The sequence below is a fragment of the Phoenix dactylifera genome, chromosome 2, assembly GCF_051530095.1.
Source record: "Phoenix dactylifera cultivar Ajwa chromosome 2, Ajwa_hap1_PhDact_Kaust_v1.1, whole genome shotgun sequence".
Taxonomy (NCBI): Eukaryota; Viridiplantae; Streptophyta; class Magnoliopsida; order Arecales; family Arecaceae; genus Phoenix; species Phoenix dactylifera.
Window position 1 is genome coordinate 11455839 of NC_143191.1, and position 25136 is coordinate 11480974.

The window sequence follows — 25136 nt, forward strand, 5'->3', positions numbered from 1 at the left end:
ATCCATCCATCTTGAAATATAATAGTTCAATATTGAGTGGATTTCTCTATCTGAACAATTATTCAGTTCAAACAATTGTATCACCTTGTCAGAACTGTCCACCTAACAACCACTCAATACATAAATAAGGAATATTGGAAACCTCTGATTGGTGAACAGGGCGCCCGATTATTCATAACAATCCTCTAAAAGTAAGGAGGATTTAAATTATTTATCGAGTGCAGCCAACATCCAAAAATCAGCACACAATCTGTGGAGTATATCATGCTTCTGCGAATGAGCAAATAATTTCTCCTGGTTCTACTTTCCCATGGTCATCTGCAAAGTGTGCTTTGATCATTCAATGGAGTCGTAGCGAATATTAATCTTTGTATTATGCTCTTATGTTACAGTTAAGTGTGAATTTCATGTTATCCTCAGTTTTTCTATAAATAAAAATAAACATGGTTTGCTTCTCATGTTTTGTCTGGTTGATTGCATCAAGTGCACGTAATTTCATTTAGTGTTCCATCAAACCCTTATCTAGGCAACAACGGAACTGGTTATTGTTGTTACTTGCAACTAAATAAACAAATTTTGTGATCAAGCATCAATTGCATCTATTTAACCCACAGAGATAAACATCATTATGGTTTGGTCTTTTCACTATCGAGATTTTTGATTGTTTTCTTTTTTGAATCATTATGTGCATTTGCAAAAAAGTATTTAGTGGTTTTATTTAATTCTTAGTTTATGATATCTTGAAGTAAATTTAAAACTGATAGAAGTTCTTTAGGGTTGCCCAGCACTTGGTAGAACTAAGAAGCATATCTAATGCAACTTGTCTCAGCAATGTTAAATGTTAACACGGCTATTTATTTTCTGTACTTATTTTCCTTGACTTGTTACTCCATACTCTATATGATTCCCACTTTTGGGGATCTCTGATTTTGAGCATAAGCTCAATTTCTATAGTTAAGGTTTCTTTTTTATAGAAAAATGTGTTTTTTTTTTTTTATGCTTAGCCCAATCCTTCTTTATCTCCCTCTATTTCAGATAAGAGCTCTTGGAGCCGAGGGCATGATACAAGAGATGTTTGGTTACTTAAATGTGGCTGAAAACATGTTTTGGCAGACGGATCCTTATCAGAAATCTGATATGTACAATATTGTGCTGGACGCACTTGTTAAGGCCAAGGAAGTATGTGGTGATTATTTGTTTCTCTCTTATTTTCTTCTCTTTTTTTTTCTGTTGTTGGGTCTGTTGTTGGGCAGGGGAGGTGAGCTGGGGTGGAGTGGAGATCAGCATGGTGCTGATTTAATGTGATATATTTAGAAATATCCTTGTCCTTGTTTATATAGTTCATATTGGATCACATGCTGAACCTGATGAAGATCTTTTCAATGGAATGCAGAGTCACAAGGCAATTGAAGTCTTTAAAAACATGAGATCATGTGGTCTCCCGGCCAATGTTGCTACATACAATATTATGATAGAATGTTGCAGCATTCTGACATGTTTCAAGTCTGCATGTGCATTGGTATCCTTGATGTTGCGCGATGGTTTCTGTCCACAGTTATTGACATACACTGCGCTCATAAAGGTATTATATTACAATTCTTTGATTTAAACACATCTCTCAAAATTAATGCATTAACAATAACCTGTAGGATATATTAGAAGTTGGTTTTTTATTGATCAAATGAAAACATTATGTTGAATTATGGTCGTGTCACGCCCCGAACCCAGAGTGTAACGAACACCGTATACCTGCTTGGCAGACCATACAAGCATGCAAGGCTACATATTAGATCAAAGCAATCATGATTCTTAAAAATTAATTTAATCAAGATCTTATACAAATAATTCCTACAATCAATTGTTCCAAAGTGACATAAGCCAACATATGCTAACCATTTATTCAAATCAAATAAAATGTTCTAGCTAGTCTCAATAGTCTAATTAGAACTCTAATCACTGAGAATATCTTCAGAAGATTTAGAGCACTTCCCCAAGTCCTGAGCAATCATGAATCTGGATATGAAAAATAGGAAAAGAAGAAATAATGAGCTACACTAGCCCAGCAAGTAACATAATACTCCAAAGTGGAGTCTAAGCATGACAAATAAATAATTAGTTAAAAAGCAAGATATTGATCCGAAATAAATCAATTTTTGAATAATATATATCTCTTTTGAAGTTTACTATTATTTTTATAAACTGATACTAGAAAACCAACATCAGGTTATGGCCACGTATCCTAGTGGCATGGGTCAGAATGCACAAAGTGCCTAATACCACTATTCTAATCATCGGTGGTTCGGTATACAAATATTATTCTAATCATCGATGGTTCAGGGTCGAAACTAGTTTCTCAGATTATAAGTCGACAGGGCCAGTGAATAATCTCCATTGGCGGGGCCATATCATAGCCGTGCGGAGAATACATATTAATGAAACAAATTTCATAATTTATCCAGATATATTTTCTAAATTTCATAACATAACATAACATATTTAAAACAAAAAGATTTACTATAATAACATGCCTGACCCATTTGACAAAGTATAAAATAGATATAACAATCATATTTAATAAACTAATTATCATTTTACCAAAATTTGGAAAAACATACTTTGAAGCATTAGGTTACTCACCTCTTCTTGCTTCAAATCCTACTTTAGGTAGGCGGGTCAGGTTCATCTGTTTTATCCTTAAAATACAATTAATTTCATTATCATTTTAGAAGCTAAGCGAAGTTAAAAATTAAAATACTATCGAAGATACGATCTCATGCCCAAATTAGATCGGTCAGGTGGCAGTACCCGACTGCCCGGGTCAGTCTAAACTGGTCAAGATGAGTAATGATTTAAGTGGCTCAAAAAGTCAAGGATAACCGAATTCTAGGGGATACTTGATAAGGCTAAGGGTACGGTCTAGTATGCTGCCCGGGTATCGAGGCGGTGCATGGCCTCCACTCAAGTCAACTTGGATCTGAGCAAAAAGGTAGTCAGAGCTTTGAACTATGATCCCTGAGTCTGGTTTAGGAGAAAGAGGCTTAGAGAGAGAAAAAGGAGGAAGAGGGAGTCTCAATCTGGGTTCATTTAGGGGTCTAGGTTTGGTCTGTCGATGGCACGGGCCATTTTCGCATCTAATCTACGGGCCAAGGAGGAAATAGCAGTGAGGCAAGTAATCCCTTTTCTTTTGAATTAATACCTAAGAATAAAATGGGAAGGAAATAATAAATGAGAAGAAGAAAATGGGAAGGGAGAGAGGAAGGAGGAGAGGGAAGAGGGAGGAAGGTTCGGTGGCGGCGAGGCCTTGGTGGCAGGGAGTCGACGGCAGCTGCGGTGGCCGGTGAGAAGGGAGAAGCCGAGGTTGTTGTCGGTTGCCGAAACAAAGGGATAGCTCAAAGAAGAATAGAGAAGGGAGGGAAAACTCACCAGTGTGCAGCAGAGATAGGGGATCTCGGCCGAGGGCAGCTCGATCTGGCGGTCAAGCAGCGACGATGCTTGGGACAGAGAGAAGAAAAATCAGAGCCGACGTGGGAACTAAAGAAAAATGGAGAGGATTTTAGAGTGGTAAAGCTCGGATTCGGCGACACGATGGTTGTTGAAGGTAAGGAAGAAAGGAAGAGAAGCTCATCGGTGGATCACTCGAAGAAGATGAGGGGAATTTATAGAGATTTTGGGATGGGGATAGGCTCGAGGCCGTTCCATCTGCTGCGATCCCAATGGCCGATGAGCACGTCCCAACGGCTGGCACATGCGGAAATCACAGTAGCCATTGTCATCGTGTCTTATTTGCTCAACCGAAGAGAGAAGAGAGAAGAAGCAGAGGATCACGATCACGATCCTCTATTTCGAACGTGCTGTGGGTCAAAGGCTGAAGTCGGCTGGGCCTGCCAACTTCAGTCCAATATGGCCCATCTAGGTCGGATCTCACAGGTAGTAACTTCTGTATATGCCTTATTCTTAACCAAGTGTATGGACCTAACTTTTTGATTTGTAAAATGAGGAGAAAATGGAGGTCTAGTTGAGGAACTCGCAGGTAAAAGGACATGGCTGTGCTTATTAGATGGCCAGGTACTAAGAAGCATAAGCATCAAATGTGATTTGGGTTTTATAACAAAGTCCACATAGTCTAGGGCCTATAAACTGAAGAAAGTACAGAACAGTGGCTGCCTTGCTGAATTTGGACCATGTAACAATGCATATGCTACAATCTAGTACATGTTAGGCTTATAATCTTATATCAGCCCTCATATTACTTAATGGCAGAGGGTAGATTTTCTGCTTAATTAAAATAATATAATTGTGGTATCTGTACAAATATCTCTGGCCTTCACCCTCATTACTATAAGCCATCAAAGTATGATTTCATGTTTTACTTTTCTTCATCTTAATTCATTTGGTTGCTTGATGTTAAAGACAGTACATAAATCCATAACAAAGTTTCATTGCAGTTTAATATTTAAATGTGATTTCACATTGAACCCAAGCCTAAACCTAGTCAAAAGTTTGTTGGGGGCGTAAGTCTGGAGTTCATGTATTTTTTGGGTTTTATTTTATTTCTTTTATCAAGTTTGGAATTGGATTTCATAGATCTCATTCCATGTCTCATGTTTATTCCTCTAAGTACATCGTTCAATATCAATACTAGTTTATAGATTTGGCAGGTTAAGATGGCAAATATTAGCATACTTTGAGTCATTGTTAGTTATCTTCTCAAATTTTGGCTGCTTAAGAGGTTTTTACTTCTTTTTTAAATTTAAAAACTGTAATTTCCAATCCCTTTTGGTAGATGCGCTCTGCTTCAAAGCAAAAGGCATCAAATGAGCTTGTATGGAAAGAAAGATGACAAAATTCGTGTACTTCCCATTTCATGTAGTAATTGCATATTTTTAGGAATTCCATATCCCAGCCAATTATTTCTGTGAAGTTATGTATTATTTTCTGAAGTCCAGTATGGTCTCTGAGTTTTCACGGAACTTCAGTACTTCCATAAGCATCTCGATCATTTTTTAAGATAAATTGGAAAACTGCTTTCCATGAAATTAGCTTGGAACTTTGACTTTAAAACTTGACCAAAAATGTTATTCATGGTTTTACACACAAGTTGATCCACAATAACAGTACTATCTGTTGCAAAACTAGTTGAATCAACACGGTTTGTTTGCTTTTATATTGTAAAAAAAAAATAATCTAGGATGATAGGAGAGGAGCTCGTGCAACTTTGGCTATGGCGAAACAGAGTAATCTTCTTATTGAGTTGTTTTGCATCAGTACTGACATTTTTATGTGGAAAATGATGACTTGTGGCTGTCCAGATGCATTGCAAGCCTACAACATAAACTGATACTGAAAAATACAATTTTTAAAATTTTTCAGAATCTTTGTTTGTAAAGGGAAGGTAATGTCCAAAGCCCATTATGTTTGTATGGCTGGATGTAGGACTTGTATGATTTCACAAACTTTTGTAGCCCTAAAATTGACTTTGTTAAAAACAGATATCAATTTGACAAATAATGTCTTCATTTGAAGATATAACTTGATTAGTTTTATCTTTAATGCATATATTAACAAGATTCTATTTGTGCCCTAGTTTTCTTCAATTCATTAACATTTCCTCTCTCTTTTTGGCCTTTAATTTTGTTGCTTGTCTTTTAGGCTTGCATTATTTACCAAGATGGTTTTCAACATATTGGATCTCCATCTTGGTGTCTAGGAGATGACTGCATGGTCTGAAGTTTTCTTGCTAAATAGGTTTTTCTGGACTAGCGTAGTTTGTTTTTTCTTCCCGTTTCCTCAAAACACTCTTATATGACTACTTGAGGAGCAACCAGCTTGCGCTCATGGATGACCAATGATTGCTGACATGGCTCAGACATCAGTTTATAGAAGTACGGAGCCATCCACTCCCTTTTCTAAAGTTTCTTCCTGGCAACTCTCAGGTACTTCTCGCAAATGAAAATTTTGAGGGTGCGTTACATCTTTTGGATCAATGTCGCTCTGAAGGAATTCATCCAGACATCCAACTATTCAATATAATTCTTCGAGAAGCATTTTTCAAGGTAGTATTCTTGCTTGTTGTAAGGAATATTCAATGTTAATGATTCTTGAGAATTAACTGATTAATTTATTTATGACACGATTCTGTCAGGAACGGATTGATATAGTTGAGCCTGTAATTGAGGGTATACTCAGAGAGAAAATCCAGCCTGATCCTTCGACCCTTTGGTACACATTCTCTGCATATGTAGAGTGTGGATTTCATAACACTGCAATGGAGGCATTGCAGGTTCTAAGCATGCGAATGATCTCAGAAGAGAACATTCTTCATGAAAAGAGGATTGCCTATGAAGATCTTGTCCACAATGAAGACCCAAATGCTGAGTTACAGATTATTCAAATTTTCAAAGAATCTCAAGAGTTTATTGCAACAGCTCTATTAAACTTGAGATGGTGTGCAATCACTGGCTGCTCAATATCATGGTCTCCTGAGGAAAGCCTGTGGGCCAAAAGGCTTTCTTCTTCTTATGGTGCCAGTAAAGGGACTACTTGAATCTCTAAAGATTGCAATAGTAGTTCTTTCAAATGGATTGGCCTTTAACTTCAATTGAAGATGGCAATTTCATGAACTGAGAAAAATATCAATCCCTCCAACTTTCTTGTCCTTCATGGATGTCTTCTCTTGAGCAGATAGCTGTGGTGGTTTCAATCTTCCATATAACCAAACTGGCACCGCTAACATTTGAATAATCAGGTGTCAATTGCTGATTGTTCTGACATGGAAGTGATGAGATGCTTCCTCAGCGAATCAATTGATTTTGGTCTGTTTTGTAACGTGATGGTTGATGAGATCTGGGCGGCTATGGAGATGAAAGCTTCTTTCTACATGGAATTTTTATGACATGGTTTGACAGGCACCCTCACGAGGACTGGTTATCCATAATTCAGCTAAACCACATTTAACCTACAAATGCTCAGTGACAGTGGGGTTGCTGATATACATGTGCAGTAACACAAGAATAATACGGCAGCTGCCAGTTTGTCAGGTATCAGTTTTCCAGCCTCTTATGCATCATAGAAGTTGGAACAGTGAGCAAGCGAGTTTGTGTTCTTGGTGTAACTTTGTTTGCTGCATTGAGCATAGCATATTCAATTAATATGCTATTTATGGTTCCAAACTACAAAAGAAATTTTGTTACACATGAATGTGTGTGGATCGGGTACTCTTGTCAATGATTTTTTTTTTTATAATATTCCTCTTGCCTCTTTTCTTTTTTTGTGTTTGGTACTGTTTAATTTCCAAGGCTGTTCTTAGTTTGAGAGTCTATTTTGGAGCCGGCTAGGTCTATGTTTCAGGAGTTGCAGCATTTGTGCCATCTTAAGTCTTTGTTGCAAGATTTTATTTTTTTATTTTTTTATAAGAATTGGGAAAGCAGGAAAGCCGGCTAAGGGTTGGGTAGTTGGCACCTTCAAGTCTTTAGTTTTGTTAATATTATTCTTTAGTACAAATTTTAATATATTTTATCTGAACGAAAAGGAAGATCTCTAGTACAAGTTTTTATTCCCATTTTTTGTGCTGATAAATTTTCCTTGTTTGTCTACTTGCTTTGCTACATGATCAAGATGGTTACTGAGAAATCTTGTCCGAAAACATCCATCGGAGCTTAAACTCCAGAAACTAGCCATTATAGAGAAGCTACTGGAACGAATCTATGACAATGACAAAGTGGTTTGCGAAACATTTCATCTCCTTCTAAAGGCCGCGGTCTTTCCATCTTCAGAAGAGGTATGTGGGAAGGTGCACCCTTCTTTTTGCAGTTTGGTATATTTAAGAAATTGTTAGCCAAGTTATATTTCTCGACGTCCATTCCAACAATTCTGCTTTCTTCCTCACTAGCACTCGAGTGAGGCTATAAGCATTTAGCTTGAGCATAAGCCTTTTAATTTTATTTTGACATTGTTTAATGGAGCTGCATGCTCTCTCTTTATAACTTGCAAATAATTTTATTTTCTCTCTTTTTACTTGAGCTTGAGGCCTTGTATAATACCCCCCAACTCACCTAGCTTCAGCTCGGCCCTAACTCAATTGAGTCAGCCAAGTCGGTCTGGCAACAAAATGACAGCCAACCAAGATCTATTAAAAATAATGTCTAAAAAATGCTATATCTTTATTCTGTAAAAGTATTATAAGGGATTAATTTATTAGAATAAAATCAGAAGATTGAAAAGAATTTGTGATATACATGCTCTACGAATGTGATTTGCTTCTTACATGTTGGTCTGCAGCAATCTCGTCCCTAAGATATAACAATTCAACTCAGCCTGATCCTCTTCTAGTGAGCATGATTGTTGTGGAGCCTTGATCCGACAACTCCTTCAAATGCTTAAAAAATAAAAAAAGATGAAAGTTAAAAAGTAAAGAAAACTCTCTTTCCGAAAGAGTACCAGTGAAAAAGAGAGAGATCAGATTGTTTTTGAATTAATTCAAGAGAAGTCTATTTATAGACTCTATCTAGAATACTATACTGAAGAAACATGATGGTTCCAGGATACGTAATATTTTGGAAACACCATATCTTTTCGGAAACTAATGTTCTCTTTTGAAGAAAGCATCTTACAAAAAAAATATTTTAAAATATTTAAAACAACTCAAATTTGGAAAAAAAAATTTAAATTATTTTTATAATTAAAACTCCAACAAGAGCTCTATTCGGCCAGTTGGGGAGGTCTGAAACCCTCGCTTGAACTTGTAACGCCCAGCGTGACCTCCGGAAGGATCCCGGGTCAGCCACCACGTATGTGAAACGATCGGCAAGGACGGGCGGTAATACAATTCTTCAAGAATCATCTTTAAAAGTAGTTCTCAAATATTTTAATGCTATTGATTCTCAAGGCTTAACTGGTTAATTTATTTATGACATGATTTTGTCAGGCCCGGATAACCATAATTGAGCATGTACACAGGAGATCAAAATCCAGCCGAATTGTCCGACCCTTTGGTACCCATTCAGTGCATGAATATGGATTTCACAACACTGCAATGGAAGCATTGCAGGTTTCCAGCATGCGAGCGATCTCTAAAGAAGATAGAAGAATTCTTGAAGAAAAGAGGGTTGCCTATGAGGATCTTGTCCACAGTGAAGACCCCAATGCCGAGTTACAGATTGTTGGGAGTTTTAAAAAAAACCTCAAAGAGTTCAATGCAACAGCTGAAAGTTCTGAGAGCCAAAAGGCTTTCTTCTTCTTATAGAAATATAAAGGTGTGCTTCATGTGCATATGGGACCTCACTCAAGCACCACGATTAGCTCATGGTTAGTCTCAATAAGCCCTTGTTGCAGTGTCTTTTAGTCTAGATGGGTCAAGAGCTGGATCCGCTCTAATACTATTTGTAACAATTTAGGACCTCATCCGAAATAGCTCATCGGAAGGTATTATTTGGACTCCTTAGTCTTATTTAACTATCTAAGATTTATCCAGTGAATAACTGATGTAGGATCCTCAAACAATCAAACTCGAATCGGTCCCAAATTATTAGCAGACACTGTCCGAACATTGGCGGCGGCATCACCAATTTCAAACAACCAATCTGCTGCTCCAGCCAAACAGTGTAAGAGTCGCCACCGCTGAAGAACAACTCCATCGCACCGTCGTGTTCCCTCCGTGGACGAAGAGGCTAATGCTGAAGAAATAACCATAGCGCTGACTCGATCCTTTTCACCTTCGCTCTCTTTTTGTTCTTCGGGACAGGTAAGCTTCGAAGGTTATTCAGGCGCCAGTTTTCCAAACCCCATCAACTTGAAAAATCTGGCCATACAAACTGCTGCCGAGTCTTGGAGCTTGAGGGCGTCCGGATCGAGTTCTTGCCGGAGCAACTGCGATATCTTGCTGTGTTGAGATACTTGGGATTGAGGCAGACGGGTGTGCAGAGGCTTCCACAAAGCATGCATGCGCGCCTCCACTATAATTCTCATTTGATATGTTGCATGACATCCATGTCTAGTGCACGTAACACAACAATGTGGCCTTGGGATGTGCATGTCCATCACTTCCCTTCATATAAATACACTCTTCTTCTTAGCATGTACACCACAACAATGCCACTTTAATAATGATTAATAAACATAATGTTCCTACCCCTCCTCGATGCCAACCAGGGCCGGCCCAATCCTTAGACGCTGATGCGGTCGCCTAAGGCCCCGGCCCAAAGAAGGCCTATCACAGGAAAGACCACAAAGATAAAATAGAAAGAAAAAAATACTTCTTTTAGTGAGTTCGCCTTAGGCCGGCCCACTACAGAGAAGGCCTCAAAGATAAAATAGAAAGAAAAAAGACCCCTCTTAGTAAGTCGCCGCCTTAGGCCCTAAATGCTTCTGATGGCAACTTTTTTTTAGATCTTCAACTTTTTCTCAATTTTCTGTTCAGACCATGCCCTCTCGATGGGGAGAAGGTGATCTCTATTTTGATCCTTTGTTTTAGTTGTTTAGGAGTTAATGCAAACTTTAATTGACGTAATTTTCACAAATAAGAATAGGAGTATGCACACAATAAATATTTTTATATCAACCTCTTTAACATGGAAAAAGATGACTCCAATCGTTAAAATGCAAGTTCTGTAAGCCACTTTACTGTATTCAATTACCAACATTGCTTTGAATATAGTCCCCCCCCACTCTAATGTTAAATATCATCCAATTTCCCTACAAATTGAATTTTTAATTAAATTTGATATTTTAACTTCCATGTGTAATAGGGATAATTTATTTGTAATTTTCTGATTAGGAAGAAGTAATACTGTGTGTCCCTCAATTATATTTCAACTTTTTGTCTTGAGTTTCCAGTACCCTCGCTGGAGGGGATTAAAGTTGAAATCAAGATTTTAATTCAAAAAAAAAAAAATCTAAATCCTCAGATAAAAGGACCCTGCAAGAAACCATAAAAATAATGTAAGGAACTACCCAATCCAACGTTGGACTAGTTTTATTTAGAATAAAGCGGTGGTTGGAATTTGGATGCCCCGTTCCCATGAAGAGAACTAGATCAGGATACCTAAAAAATAATTCACAGCTATGGGTGAAGCTGGGTGTCGCACTCGTATAACTACCATTAATCAAACCGACAACAAAGATAGCATCAAGCTATAAAGTTCGTAACAAAATAAACAAATATATATATATATATATATATATATATATATATATATATATATATATATATATATATAGTAAACTTTTTTCTTGGAAAAAGGGTTATTGATATGCTGTTAAATAACGATTACTATGATTCCAGAAATGACATGCATAGAAGTAATCCGAGCACAAAAATCTAACTTTAAGAGAATTATACCCTTCAAATGAGACAAGGAATTTCTAGATATTTTCAAGTTAATAGTTTGGAGCCTGCAGGGACACTATATACAATGAGAAAAATATAATTATTGTTATAATATCTTATTTAGCGATATAACATTCTATTACAACATAAATAACAAATAAAATTATTATTATTTTTAGATTATATCAAACTTCTCTGTAAAAGAGATTATACGGTTTGCCAAATATATAATATTTTTATCCACGAACAGGATCGAAAAATAATGTCATTACCTTCCCGATTGTAGCCTGTTATTTTAAATAATAAAACGATAATAACAGTGATTATTTTAATACAAAAGTTTGCGGCATTACTTTTGGTTCAATTTATGGGGCCCCGTTATTTTAACATTGGTACGAGATAACGAGGAAAAGATCTTCGGGAAGATATTTTTCCCTCCAAGCCTCGGGGCTTGGGCTTCTTTATTCGTTACAAAACACCTTATCCTGCGGCCTCAACCGCCATCGAGCGCGCAGCCAACTGACCATGGCATCATCTTCTCCATCTCCCGTCACCTTTCCCCAGCTACCCTTTTCACCCAAGAGACCTCCTCCAGTACCCATCTTCAAAGAGCTCCACTTCAACCATGACCTCTCGGCCACCAAGAAACTCCAGGTCAGTCTCAATCGATACTATGGCTGAAGTGAGAACTTCTGCTCTTTTCATTGTTAATTTGCTACTACTTTGATTTGAACACTCTGTTGGGTCTTGGATGGATGAATTGGTGCAGGCTGGGGTGGACCTGGTGGCAAACTTGATTGGGGTGACCCTGGGCCCGAAGGGCAGGAATGTGGTGTTGGAGAACAAGTATGGACCCCCTAAGATTGTTAATGATGGGGAGACTGTCCTTAAGGAGGTATCATAAAGGAGAGGCTTTGTTGATCTGTTTTGATTTTAGATCACTGCTAAACTGTAGCCTTTCTAATTCTTTTGTTCTGCTTCCATTGGGCCTCTTTATTATTTCCTTTTGGTGGGAAAATGGTATTGCATAATTCAGGATATAGTCTTATTTTGGATTTTGATTTGTGCTTCTTGAATTGGAGCAACCCTTGAAGATTTATGGTTTTAATACGGGTTAGAAATTGGGAAACCACGTTGTTTAACAGCTGTTAAGTTGTCATTGTATCAACATATATATGTTGTCTATTTCTATTCCAGTATTGTTTTTCTCTGCCTTAAGCTTGTGGTGGATGCATGCACTGATGAAGTTCTTATAGGATAACTAGATTTTTTTTTTTAATCAAAATGAGATTTGCTTGTTGTTTTTATACAAAAAATGGACAGCATGTGTCTTCTGGTTAAAAATTCTCTTCCTTTTCAATAGAAAAATGATTTTCATTTGGTTTCTGTTGTGGGAGAATAAAGTAGTTAATTGATAAGTGAAGCTTCTTTTCACAATGTTTCTATTTTCTTGGGTCAACTTTAGATACACAAATCCCTTCAACAAAAAAAAAAAAAAAAACTTTAGATACACAGATTGAAACACAGAATTCCACCATTTTAGGAGAAGTTTGTGTTTCTCCTTGGTCATTTTGAAAACTTTCTGCTCCTCATTACTTCTTTTTGGGTTGCCAAAGGTTGAATTGGAGGACCCATTGGAAAATGTTGGTGTTAAATTGGTGAGACAAGCGGGTGCAAAGACAAATGATCTTGCTGGTGATGGTTGCACCACTTCTATTGTTCTTGCTCGAGGTTTGATTGCTGAAGGTGTGAAGGTAAATACTTAGTTGCATGCTTAAATAGTATCCTGTCCATCCTCCAATGCAGCTTGCGAGAGTAGAGTTTTTGATTATACCCTTTCTATTTCCCCCTCCTTCCACAGTGATGCACAGTTGGTGCTTCTTCATCTCTGACATTGCAATGAATTGAATGATCTATATATATATTATTGTTTTGGTAAAAGAGTTCACTGTATGTTAATAATTAGGTACTTGCTGCGGGAATGAATCCTGTTCAAATTGCACGGGGAATTGAAAAGACGGCCCGGGCTCTTGTTTCTGAACTCAAATTGATGTCAAGGGAGGTAAGGTTGACATAGCCTGTAATTAATATATTCTTTACTTTTATTGAATGAATGTTATCAAAGGGTAGCTCAATTTATGGAATTATCATAGTTTCTAGATATTCTTAATTTTTTACAAGCTGATTGAAGCTAGCTGCTTTTTCATCTCCACCTCTTTCCTGTGGCATTTCACAAGTCGCTTCCCAACATTAGAAAAAAAAAGTTTCTTTATCTAAATTGAGTGTTCTAACCTTTTTTTCTCAATTCACCATAATTTCTTTATCACATAATTCTTGATACACTTTTATGATGGCATGTCAACAGTAGAAACATACTCCTGTTGCAGATTGAAGACCATGAAATTGCTGATGTTGCAGCAGTTAGTGCTGGAAATGACTATAGTGTGGGAAATATGATTGCAGAAGCTCTTAAAAGAGTCGGAAGAAAAGGTGTAGTTAGAATTGAGAATGGAAAATGCACTGAGAACAGTCTGCAAATTGTAGAGGGTATGCAGTTTGATCGTGGTTATTTGTCACCTTACTTTGTTACTGATCGTGCAAATATGTCTGTGGAGTTCGAAAATAGCAAGGTAGTTAGTGTGTTATTCTAATTAACATTGTGTTACTCTGCAAAGAAAGTTGCTAGTGTGACTTTTTCTATGCAGATACTTTTGGTTGACAAAAAAATCACAAATGCAAAGGAGATGTTTAAACTATTGGATAGTGCAGTCAAAGATAAGTACCCACTCTTGATAATTGCAGAGGGAATTGAGGAGGAAGCTCTTGCTCCAATAATTAGGAATAAACTCAAAGGTGTGCTGAAGGGGGTTGCTATTAAAGCTCCTGCCTTTGGAGAGCGCAAAAGTCACTGCATGGATGACATTGCTGTCTTGACTGGAGGTAGTTTGGTGGTTTTTGAAGTATATGCATAAACCTAGATTAGTAATAGTACTAATGAGTTTTTCTCAACCATATGATCTTAGAACATTCATTTATTTATAGCCTTCTGGTTTTGTTTTTTTACTTTTCCATCTCTATTCATATTTCTATTTGTTTTACAGGCACAGTAGTCAGAGATGAGATGGGACTGACTCTTGAAAAGGCTGGAAAAGAGGTTTTAGGTTCTGCGGTGAACATAGTAATTACTAAGGATTCAACGCTAATTGTTACTGATGGGAGCACCCAGCATGCAGTGGAAAAGCGGGTTGCTCAATTACGAAATCTTGTAGAGGTACATGAACTTGTTTGAAGTTGCATCCTAGCATGCATGTGAGATTCTAATCTTTTGATCACATTACAAGTAAAGTCATCATCTGCATGACTAATGAATATCTGGCTGCATTTGCTTCCTGCTCAACTTTTGCATTTTAAGGTATATCCAGTATCATGTTTATCCTTTATGTTTGATTAATTTTTGCTTGTATCTGGTTTTCCTCATCTCGCTACTTTTATTTATTATTCATGCTATCCTTTTTTTTTGTTTCAATCTTGAGCTTCATTGCATGGCTAAGACTTGCCTTCTTGTTCTAGTGCATTTCTTTTTTAAATTCGAAGTTGGTGAGCAACAGAAAAATCAGTGAATGCCTTTTTTCCTTAAATGGAACTACTTCCATCAGAAAAGGGAAGAGGTAAATGATTGCTGCTTCTCTTTATTGTGCAAGAAAATAGAAAATGGAAAAAGTTTTTTCTTTATAATTTGGAAAACGTAGTCTTGGAATGTTAAACTGACTTTTTAAGGCATACACGCATGGATAGTCTTGTATGAGTAAGTTGATATTTATTAAATGTTACAAGATGTGAAGACTGAAAAGGTCAAAATAACATATCAACAGAACTATGACTTTTTTAATTTCCAGGCAACTGACTTCACTGTACAAATGAACAAAATTTTCAACCTGCAGCGGCAGGATGCTCAAGTTAATGTAATGCTCTTATCAAGCCGCCATTAAGAACCTATAAATAGTAATTTGTGTTTGGGCTCTAACAAAAATCATACCGGTACTTTTGCATAATGTGGCTTAACATTATCTTTTTTACATTTTCTAATAAATTTTCACTAGTACAGTCTCTTTAATTAAACTTTTCATCTTCTTGGTATTGTCTGAACTAATTTGATATCCTCACATGCAAAGCACAGTTAGGCTCAGTTTCACATTTACTGTTATTTCATAACCTGTTGGAGTTCTCTTTTCTAGACATACATTAATGACATTACCATCATATTCATGGCCAAACTATGTAGTTGATCTATTTAGATCTGGTTTGTTACAGAACTCTGAAGAAAAGTTCAAAAAGAAAATATTGAATGAGCGGATAGCAAGGCTATGTGGTGGAATTGCAATTATTAAGGTAATTTATGCTCGTTTGGATCCAGTCTTTTCTAAAATCAACATACGAATATGGATAATTTCTGTGTTACACTACACCAGGTTCAACAAATTTAATGTTGGAAATAAATGACAGGTAGGTGCACAAACAGTAGTGGAGTTGAAAGATAAAAAGCTGAGAATTGAAGATGCTCTTAATGCCACTAAGGTAGGTTCAGCTTATCTTGATGCTTTCTATTGGCTAATTTTGATGTAATGAAAAATTTTGCCCTTTACAGTCTGCTATTGAGGAAGGTGTTGTAGTTGGTGGTGGATGTAGCCTATTGCGGCTATCTATGAAGGTGGATAGCATCAAGGAATCTCTGGATAATGAAGAGCAGATGGTATTATTTTATCCTTCTTTCTTTTCCATTATGACTTGATACCAAAAGGTGATAATAGAATTTGAACGTTAGGAGAACTTTAAATCAGATAAATACGTATCACAAAAATGACATGATAAATCTTAACATTAGCAAAGGTAGACTTTATGGACCAAGGTATGAATTATCCAAATTTGAGGATGTTTGATGATTGGCCATCAAGCTAAAGTCAAATTTCAGATTTGGTTGTTTTTCAGACCTAGGTATATTTAACATAGAAGGCCTGTTTAAAAGGTTAGGTAGTAGATAGAGAGATGGGACTATTTTTGTTAGTCAGTTTAAACTTGGATATCAGAAATTTTTCCGAGGTTTGATGATGGAGTTGGGTAGGGTCTTGTTTGGGTCGGGTTGAATTCAACCATAACCAAATCACCTAGCGTCGGATTGGGATTTTTGAGCCCAAGTCAACCCAACCTTGCCCAATGAATGGGTGGGACGGGTGGATTCGGATTAAGCTTAACCCAAGTTGCACCCCTAATATCAAGACTAGTTTAACTAGTATTTTGCACGTGCTATGTACTTGCTCCTTTTTAGAGAGAGAGAGAGGGAGGGAGAATGTTCACATGAGATTTTATATAAACCGAGACTTAGTTCAGCCCATTTAACTTAACCTTAACCATTTAGCCCAACCCATGAAACATCAACTTGATAAACCGAATCGAACCAAATCAAATATCTCGTGTTGGTTTCAAACAGTTTTTGTAGATGGTCAGTTCAATTTTGGTTTCGATTTTAGAAAACCGATTTTAAATCAGTTCAGTTTCATATATCTCCAAACCGGCTTGACTTGACCAATGCATGCCCCTACTTGTCCTTGTATTCATTCTAGCAATCCAAACAATGGAAATAGTTTAACTTCAACATGTCGAACTTGTCTGTAATACTAACTCTCTACAGGAGCTATTATATAATAATTTGTCACTATAGTTCCAAGTAGTTGCACGATAACTCTACCACATTAAATTATTTCTTTTATGTTCCTGTGAAATCTTACTATTACATGAAAGTCCCTAATTTCAGTTGGATTCGCTGCCTCCATGTGACATGATCCCTATTCTTTGAGTGTTCACAAGTCAGGGAGCCCGCCCAACTTGCTCAAGCCCAAAGCCTTTTGGGTTGGCTTGGGTTTGGGGATTAAAACTTGGCCCAGTCCAAAAAATTTTGTTTTATAGTCTTATTTATGTTTGATATATTGTTTACTTAATTGATAATTGCTATTAATATATGAATTTAATTGAATAATAGATATATTGCAGATTGTTAAAAATGTTTAATTATTCATATTTAATATTTCTAAATTTTTAAGTATTTATTTAATATTTTTAACAATTGAAAATAATCATGAAGTTCGAGATCCGACCTAAAGCCTGAGTAAGGGCTTCCTAGCATGGGCCTAGAAGGTAGGCTGAAAGGCTAGGCTAGTCTAAGCAGGGCTCGGGCCTAAGTAAATAGTGTTGGGCAAAGCCTAGCCCAATCCCGGCCTAGCCTGGCCCATGAACTGGTCTATTGTTCTTAACAAGCCCTAACCAATGGCAGCATGACAACCTCCGCATCTTGCTCCTCCTCTGCTGCAGAACTGGCGACGGACTGGGATGGTTCCGCCATTGATACCGAGATAGCTCGCCAGAGGGAAAGAAGGAGAAGAGGAAAAAAGAGAGCGTGAAGAAGGAAGGGAGAGGAGGAGGAAGCAAGAGAGGCCGGCCGTCGGAGACCCGGGAGCCTCCGCCTCTTCCACGTGGAGGCTCCCTGGCTTCCGCCGGCCGGCCTCGGCTACCTTCTCTCTTCCCTCCTCTCCCTCTCCCTCCCTTACCCGCTCTCTCTCTCTCTCTCTCTCTCTCTCTCTCTCTTTTCCTCTCTCGTTCTTCCTCTTCCCTGCCATAGAAGATGTGTTGGTATGGGCCTGGCACGGCACGGTGCGGGCATGTACTGACTCATCTCACCGGACAACCGGTACGGTGCCTGGTACTAGTTCCGCCGTCCTCGTCGGTGGTATTCACAAAGGAATTAGAAAATTTGAAGAAGGCTAAGCCTGATATAAGAATGCATTCATCTCTGATGCACAAATTACCTTCAAAAGAAAAACATGATTCCTAAATTGATGTAGCCATTTCCTTGATTAGGTAGTGATATGAAACTCCTATTCTTGATTTCCACCCTTCATGTACGGATGTTACAGTATGCAAATGCTATTTAGCAGGCAGTACCCACATTTTCGCATGATATCATGGCTATTCAGTATGTTGTGACACCAATTTAGTTATAGTATTCTTCCATTAGAAATTTTATTCTTCACACACATAGGTTATCTCTCTGTGATTTAATAATTGTCGTTCTTTTCTGAATGCAATATCTGCTTCTCTGCTCTTTATCATGTTCTCTTGCCTTCCACTATTTCTGCAGATTGGTGCCGACATCTTTAAACGGGCTTTAAGTTATCCTTCAAAATTGATAGCCAAAAATGCTGGAATTAATGGAGATGTTGTTGTGGAGAAGGTTTGTGAATGATTCTATTCATATTCAAGCTTTTGCATTTTCTTTATATTTCTTTTAAGGTTGCCCGCTAAGTCCCTGTGGAGTACAAAATCCAAGCTAATGCATTTTTCTGATATTTTATTTCAGGTGTTGTCCTCTAATGACGTAAGATATGGCTACAATGCAGCTAAAAATTGTTACGAGGACTTGATGGCGGCTGGGATTTTAGACCCAACGAAGGTATCTATTTCAAAAACATGAATAGTTAATGGTAGCTACTTTCTTTTTATCTTCAATAATTTCATAGAAGTAATTTTTTGCCGGTCGTGTTCATTTGCATGCTCGTTAGTCATCTATCTATAGTATGTGTGAGGAAACTTTCAAGAATTATCTTACATAATATCAGAGGAAAAACAGGATCTTATGGACTATGTCATTTAGTTGTAAAGTACCTTTTTCCGGCTTTTTCTCAGAGTTAGCAAAATGAGTTGCTGCTATTTATGAGCTACCTGTAGTTTGCTAGTGCTTCTCATGCACTTTAATCATCTGATTCTGACAGAATTTGGGGTCAAGTGCAGGAATATACCATAAAAATTTATTGATATGAATCTCATCCCAGCAAGACAACACTAGAAATCTTATTTGTAAAATAGGGGATTTTTTAATTATAAATAATAACATCATCTCTTGCTGAAGATACTTAGTGGTCACTAGATTTGCAACTTAAAGATCCCAATTCTCAAGGGAGACAAGAGAGGAAAGTGTCAGGCTGTCAGCGTAGCGATCTCCAATTTCATCAGCTGTAACATTCCATTACCTAAGGAAGGGGAGGGGGTTCGGGGGAGGGCAAACCATCCCCTGGCCATATTTCTTATTTTTTCCAGTCACCTGATATTACTGAAGTCCCATTTGCTACTGATGAATCATCCTCGGGAAAATTGCTCGCTGAACTGAAATTTTCTGAATATGGAATGATACTGGACATGTAATTATAATTTGCTTTTTCACATGTCTAACAAACACAAATGAATTCTTGAGTTTTATCCTGCTTCATGCATTCATGAACTCGACACACATGTGCAGGTTGTTAGATGTTGTGTGGAGCATGCTGCTGCTGTTGCAAAGACTTTTCTCACATCTGATGTGGTCGTTGTTGATACAAAGGAAGCAGAGCCCATTAGTAGGCAAAGGCTGATGCCAACTTCTAATCTCATGCGAACATCTAATCTGATGCCAACTTCTAATCTCATGCGAACATCTAATCTGACACCAAAATCAGGTGCTTATCTTCTTCACAAATATGCTACATAGATCACTGGCATATATATGATAACCTGCCATGAGCTTATCTATTGAATTTCAAAAGTTTGCATTATTTTTTTTTGCCTTTATCTTGCTGAAGATCTAGAACAAGGGTATGGCAATGTACTGATTAGTTCTTTCTCATGACTTATGTTTGCAGGTATTGCACTTTAGTTTGTGCTAACCAGTCATTCATCTACTTGCTGTTCCATTCTCTCTTCCCTTCATGACTCATACTTACAAGTGGTTGAGATGTCAATCGAAAGGAAGAGGCAATCTAATCTGCGTATTTTGGTTCAGTGAAATATGGCCAATGAGACTTGCTGTCATTCATCAATGTGCGTTGACTCACAATACTTTCACAGAATCTTTCCAACAAACCACCTGAGAAATAACATTCAATACAGATGAGGTTTCAATCTCAAAATTTAGAAGCTTTTGTGATTATTCTTAAAATGCAGTCACCATGGTACACTTCTTCATGAAGGAAAGCCATGGTGAGGCCAAATGTCTGTGTGTGTATAAGCTGAACAATTTTAGGGACTCATGATCTGTGCCGACGAAGGGTTAAAATAGGACCATTTGAGCTTGGGATGTATCATTGTCTTATTCATCCATTATATTATGTTGGGTAATGCCTTCATGATTTCTACACTCCTCTTATAAGCTTATATTGACTGTGTTTCGTATGAATTTATTGTTTAGGGTATGGAGATTGCTGCATGTTTGTTGCTTGCTTACTTTTGGGTAGATATTATGGCGATATTTAGTATTGAAATCTATGGAAATTAAGGAAGCTATAGGCAGGACACACTGCTATTTTGATGCAAGAAACATAATACTTTAATGGGTTATCAGTCTTTGCCCTTTTTCTTTTGTATCTCATTTCCTAGATTTATCATACGCAAGGGTTAGAGAGTGGAACTATTTATGGATTTTTCTCATATTGTTCTCTCTTTTCCGCCTAAGGGTTAGAAGAGTTTAGGAGTGAAGAGATCACACGCTAATCTTTTCGGCGACTTTTCACAGTGACCTGAATATAACTAATATGAAGTAAAAATTAATAATACATCAAATAGATTTTATAGCTTAGTAAAGGCAAAAGTTACATGTCCAGTTCAAATCCCCTCGCCCCTTTATTGTATATATTTTTTAATGAAATTTTATAAAAGATATATTTTATATAGTCAGGTTTGGGTAGCTTTAATTGATTTTAAAGGGTCACATAGGTGAGATATCCATTCCTATTAGGACTTGAGATATATCGCATATCTGAAAAAACTTGCGCAGCGGCTATCTTTAAACATACTAGTGCGCTTCCTATGCACAATAAAATATTGTGGCTATTAATAAGTAAATCCGTTAGGTGCATTAATACTCTATATGTACAAAATTCTTAACACATGTTCAAGTCTCCGCACCCCTCTATTATATATATTTTTTATAAAATTTTAATATATATATATATATATATATATATTATAGTTTGGTTTGAACAACAGACATCCGAGGGATAAATCTCAAATTTTAACGAATTTTAAAAGGTTAAATTTCAAACTTGTTCTAAATTTTAACGGATTTTAATTTTTATATGATTTTGCTAAACAATTTCTATTAGGATTTGCGACAAATCAGATATCCGATCTTATTAGAATGTGGGGCATATTGGATGTTCGAAAAATTTGGCCATCTACAATTTTTAAATATACTAGAGCTCTTTCTACGTATGATAAAATATTATAGTCATGAATTAGTAAGTCTATTAGGTGCATTAATACTTTATATGTGCAAGATTCTCAGCACATATTCAAATCCTCTCATCCCTCTATCGTATATATATGTTTATAAAATTTTATAAAAAATATATATATTATATAGTTAGAATCTCAAACTTTAACGAATTTTAAGAGGCCAAATTCCAAACATGACCCAAATTTTAATGAATTTTATTTTTTTTCATAATTTTGCTAAACAAATTCTATTTGGATTTGGGATATAGATGATTTGAGACGTACGGGGGATCCCAAAAAACCTACCAAGATGCCATCTTTAATTAGTAAGTCTATTAGGTGCAGTAATGCCTTATAAGTGCGAGACTCTTAGCACATGTAGTACAACGTAAACTGCTTTAGAAAGAAAAAAGACAAATAAAGGAGAAAAAAAAAGTAAAAAAAGGGGCCGCTGTGACCGACGAAGTACGAGGTGCAAAAAAATCCGGCATCGATCCTTTTCTAGATGCGGCCCGCGGCTGGCCTCGCGGGATCCGCTGCTGCAGTCCTCCGTAGGTGGCCATGTGTTTTGTCTCTGGCCTCTTCCCTCTTCGATCCCTCCTCATCACCAGACCTATATATATTTATGGAATAACGTGCTCCAGTTCCTCCTCCTTGCTTGCCTCACTTGCATCGAGTGAAGAAGAGAAAAAGAAGAAGATGATGATGATCATGATGGGGCTTGCGCTTCTCCAGGTGGCGATGGATGTGATGGTGGCGGGGATTTCATTCATGCTGGTGTTGGGGATCTTCGCCTTCGTCGCCACCATTCTCTGCTCCGCCGCTTTTCTTCAAGCCATCTCTTAAAAGAGATCCCCCGCCCAGAAGGCGAAAGTAAGTCATGGTTCTAGCTGACTCGATTGATTGGACCTTAGGCTCGATGATGACGAGTTTCTTAAATCTTTTCATGGTTTCGGTTGTGGGCTGACGGAATTGAGGATTTGGAAATTTGGAATTCTTTGATGCGGCTGTTTTTCTGCTTTTTTTTGGGCTTTCATTTTTCAATCCAACTCGTTAGACGGGAGCGAATGCAAGAAACAACATTTAGACACAATTCGCTACTGTGTCGTATAATCCATTGACTGTTCTTTGGAAAGAGGAGTGTGTTTTCTTCATAAATTTTAGTTTTTCCATTGGACAATTTATATCAATTCTTTAGTGGAGAGCATCCAAGTTTTGATGGCGTTTGAGGGAATTCTTTGATGTTACTTTGTTGTTCATTGGTGTGTGTGGCTTCTCTAGTTTCTTGAATGGGGGACTGTGATCGCATAGAAGTTGGTAATGATTTGTCATGATTCAGAGAAGCAGCAGCAGCTGAAGGAGTTGGACTTATCCTTGCCACTGGATAAATAAGATTCTTCAAGTGAACGGTTGATTTTATGCAAATATAACTTGATAAAGGCTGACAGTTACGATTGTAGTAATTCTGTACTTGGTGTCCTCTTTAATTTAAGGATTTATAAGATTCTTGAAGAAACAGGTTAGCTGTAAGTTTTGAGGACTTAGCTATTGGTTAGCGCATGCTAGGATATCAGAATCGATGGTTCATAACTGATTCATTTGGTATTGGAGTAAGTTCAAATTTTGTCTTCACCCTTGCAGTGGTTCATTCTGATTTCAATCGATATTTACTTCCTTTAGTTGCTTCAACAGCGCTAGGACTATCATTTCATATGCATGTCCATTATGGATTTCATGTCTTGTGTGGTGAAAGTTGAGAGTATAAATCCAAGTATGCATGTAATAAAATAGTCTTTAATTTCATGGTTAAGTGAATTGGACAAGAAGAACTATCCAATCAGTGAAAAATAGTTGGCTAAACTAAAGAAGATCAGACCAGAATGGTGCTGTGCTGAATGAAAATGGACCTAACATGATATTGTCAATTATAGGAAGAGTTTGGTTATTTATGCAAGGGAGACTGGATAGTGGTGGACCGAACTAAGTTATACATTGTCACTAGATGAATCATAAGAAGTGTGTATGAAGATTTTTGAGAGGTAAGTTTTAAAGTCAAGAATTGGGGAATGTTAGTTTTGGCTATGGTTGGCAACTTGATCAGAAAATGAAATTTTCTGTAAATTTCTAGGGAAGAAATTGTTCGATAGCACATCTCTGGTGGTTTAGATTCTACAGATCTCTGATGAGCTAGTGCATCTCTGTGAAGTTGTAAGAAATAATGTTCTTTGCCTTGAGCAGTAACATTGCTGACAACATCTATTGCTTGCTTTTCAAGAGACTGTTTACATAAGGTGAATTATTAGAGGGTTTGAGGCGCAAACCGCGATAGATGCGTTCCTCCCATCAGGTTTTTATTTTCGCTCCACCTAGTTTTATTTCCTTGTCCATTGTATTCAGTCTTGTTTGTTTCATATGTACATGTGTGGAAGGGGGTGATGAGTTGTACATAATTTAGTCCATCTCAGTTTGGTGTTATATGTATTTTGTGGCAATTTTTGGAAGAGAACCATGAAATCGTGTTTGTGCTGTCTAGAAGGCTCTGCCTACCATGTCTATCAGGTGATTTATGATCGCTCATATTTGATGATCTGCTAAAGCAGAAAGCTTCATTAAAGAAAGGGTGCAGATGATCGTTTTTTAGCATTTACAAGATGCATGTGGCCGTACCATGCCTCTGATGGATGCTAGTTTCATGCAATTTTAGATGAAATAAACTTATAATGCTTAGTGGGCAAAATCCATCATTAATAGTTTTGTTGCCCTATACTACCCTTAAAACTTGCCTACACATCAAACCATTCATATTCACTTAATCTCTAATAGATGCAAGTCTTCCATGATGTTCATTTTTAAATGCATAATTTTACAGGGTTAAATCCTCTATTCCTCTCAATCCTCGGTCCTTCAGTTTTTTTTCTGTTTTATTGGCGATATATTTACTGTTTCAATCATACCTCAGCCTCTCTAAGTTGGAATTTGCAATTCTTGTTGCAGGAGAAGCCTACGTCTGATTAGTCTTGTCCTTCTGGGCCTTGCAGAACAGATTGCATTTTTTGATGTGCTTAATCTTCAGTTTGAAGATCTGTTCTTTAATCAACTATGCAACTCTGGGGTTATGCTACTATGCTACATACAAAAATTGCTTCAAATTGTGTAATGCTATGTTCGAGCATTGAATCATGATGATTTTCAGCAGCATGGCTGTACAAGGTTGTATATCATGTTCAGGATGATTATATGCCTTGCATGATTGTGCAATAAAGAGTGCTCTAGTAAGCGTTATTTTTTATGCAACTCCTTACAGATGCCACATTGTAGAAAAATTGTTTTTTATGCTGCTTAATCTTCAGTTTGAAGATCTGTTTTTGAATCAACTATGCAACTCTTGGGTTATGCTACCATGCTACATTCAAAAATTGCTTCAAAGTGTGTAATGCTATGTTCGAGCATTGAATCATGATAATTTTCATCCGCATGGCTGTACAAGGCTTTATATCATGTTCTGGATGATTATATGCCT

General features: G+C 37.1%; 3 protein-coding genes across 25 annotated transcripts in view; all 3 read left to right on the forward strand.

The window, feature by feature from the left end:
* The window catches only part of LOC103717709 (Tetratricopeptide repeat (TPR)-like superfamily protein), a 31708-nt gene extending 22265 nt beyond the window's left edge, over positions 1-9443 (forward strand). For 17 of the 21 annotated variants that reach the window (XM_088715322.1, XM_008806192.5, XM_088715317.1 and 14 more), the window contains 4 exons: positions 1036-1179; positions 1394-1582; positions 5934-6053; positions 6143-7262. In XM_088715322.1, coding sequence (XP_088571448.1) covers positions 1036-1179; positions 1394-1582; positions 5934-6053; positions 6143-6544 — 855 coding nt within the window. In that variant the 3' untranslated portion in view covers positions 6545-7262. Of the gene's footprint in view, positions 1-1035; positions 1180-1393; positions 1583-5649; positions 5860-5933; positions 6054-6142; positions 7263-7614; positions 8019-8923 lie in introns of those variants that run through there. The other 4 variants (XR_015975082.1, XR_005514156.2, XR_015975081.1 and 1 more) reach the window with 3 other exon arrangements.
* Positions 9444-11767: 2324 nt separating this feature from the next.
* Positions 11768-20557, forward strand: LOC103717711 (ruBisCO large subunit-binding protein subunit beta, chloroplastic). Of its 3 annotated transcripts, none has more exons than XM_008806196.6 (14): positions 11768-11977; positions 12093-12218; positions 12940-13077; positions 13290-13385; positions 13711-13953; positions 14029-14263; positions 14425-14594; positions 15635-15712; positions 15827-15898; positions 15969-16073; positions 18513-18605; positions 18732-18824; positions 19668-19863; positions 20047-20557. In XM_008806196.6, the coding sequence occupies exons 1-14, from the start codon at positions 11849-11851 to the stop codon at positions 20058-20060; spliced, it is 1788 nt and encodes a 595-aa protein (XP_008804418.1). In that variant the 5' UTR covers positions 11768-11848; the 3' UTR covers positions 20061-20557. The 3 variants fall into 3 exon arrangements, with proteins under 3 accessions (XP_008804418.1, XP_038987988.2, XP_088571454.1); XM_039132060.3 differs by having other exon boundaries at positions 13711-13870; positions 14126-14263; XM_088715328.2 differs by lacking the exon at positions 15827-15898.
* A 1536-nt stretch (positions 20558-22093) lies between these two features.
* On the forward strand, positions 22094-24910 carry LOC103717712 (chaperonin 60 subunit beta). Its single transcript, XM_026808687.3, has 2 exons — positions 22094-22489; positions 24611-24910. The coding sequence occupies exon 1, from the start codon at positions 22178-22180 to the stop codon at positions 22460-22462; it is 285 nt and encodes a 94-aa protein (XP_026664488.2). The 5' UTR covers positions 22094-22177; the 3' UTR covers positions 22463-22489; positions 24611-24910.
* Positions 24911-25136: the final 226 nt, after the last annotated feature.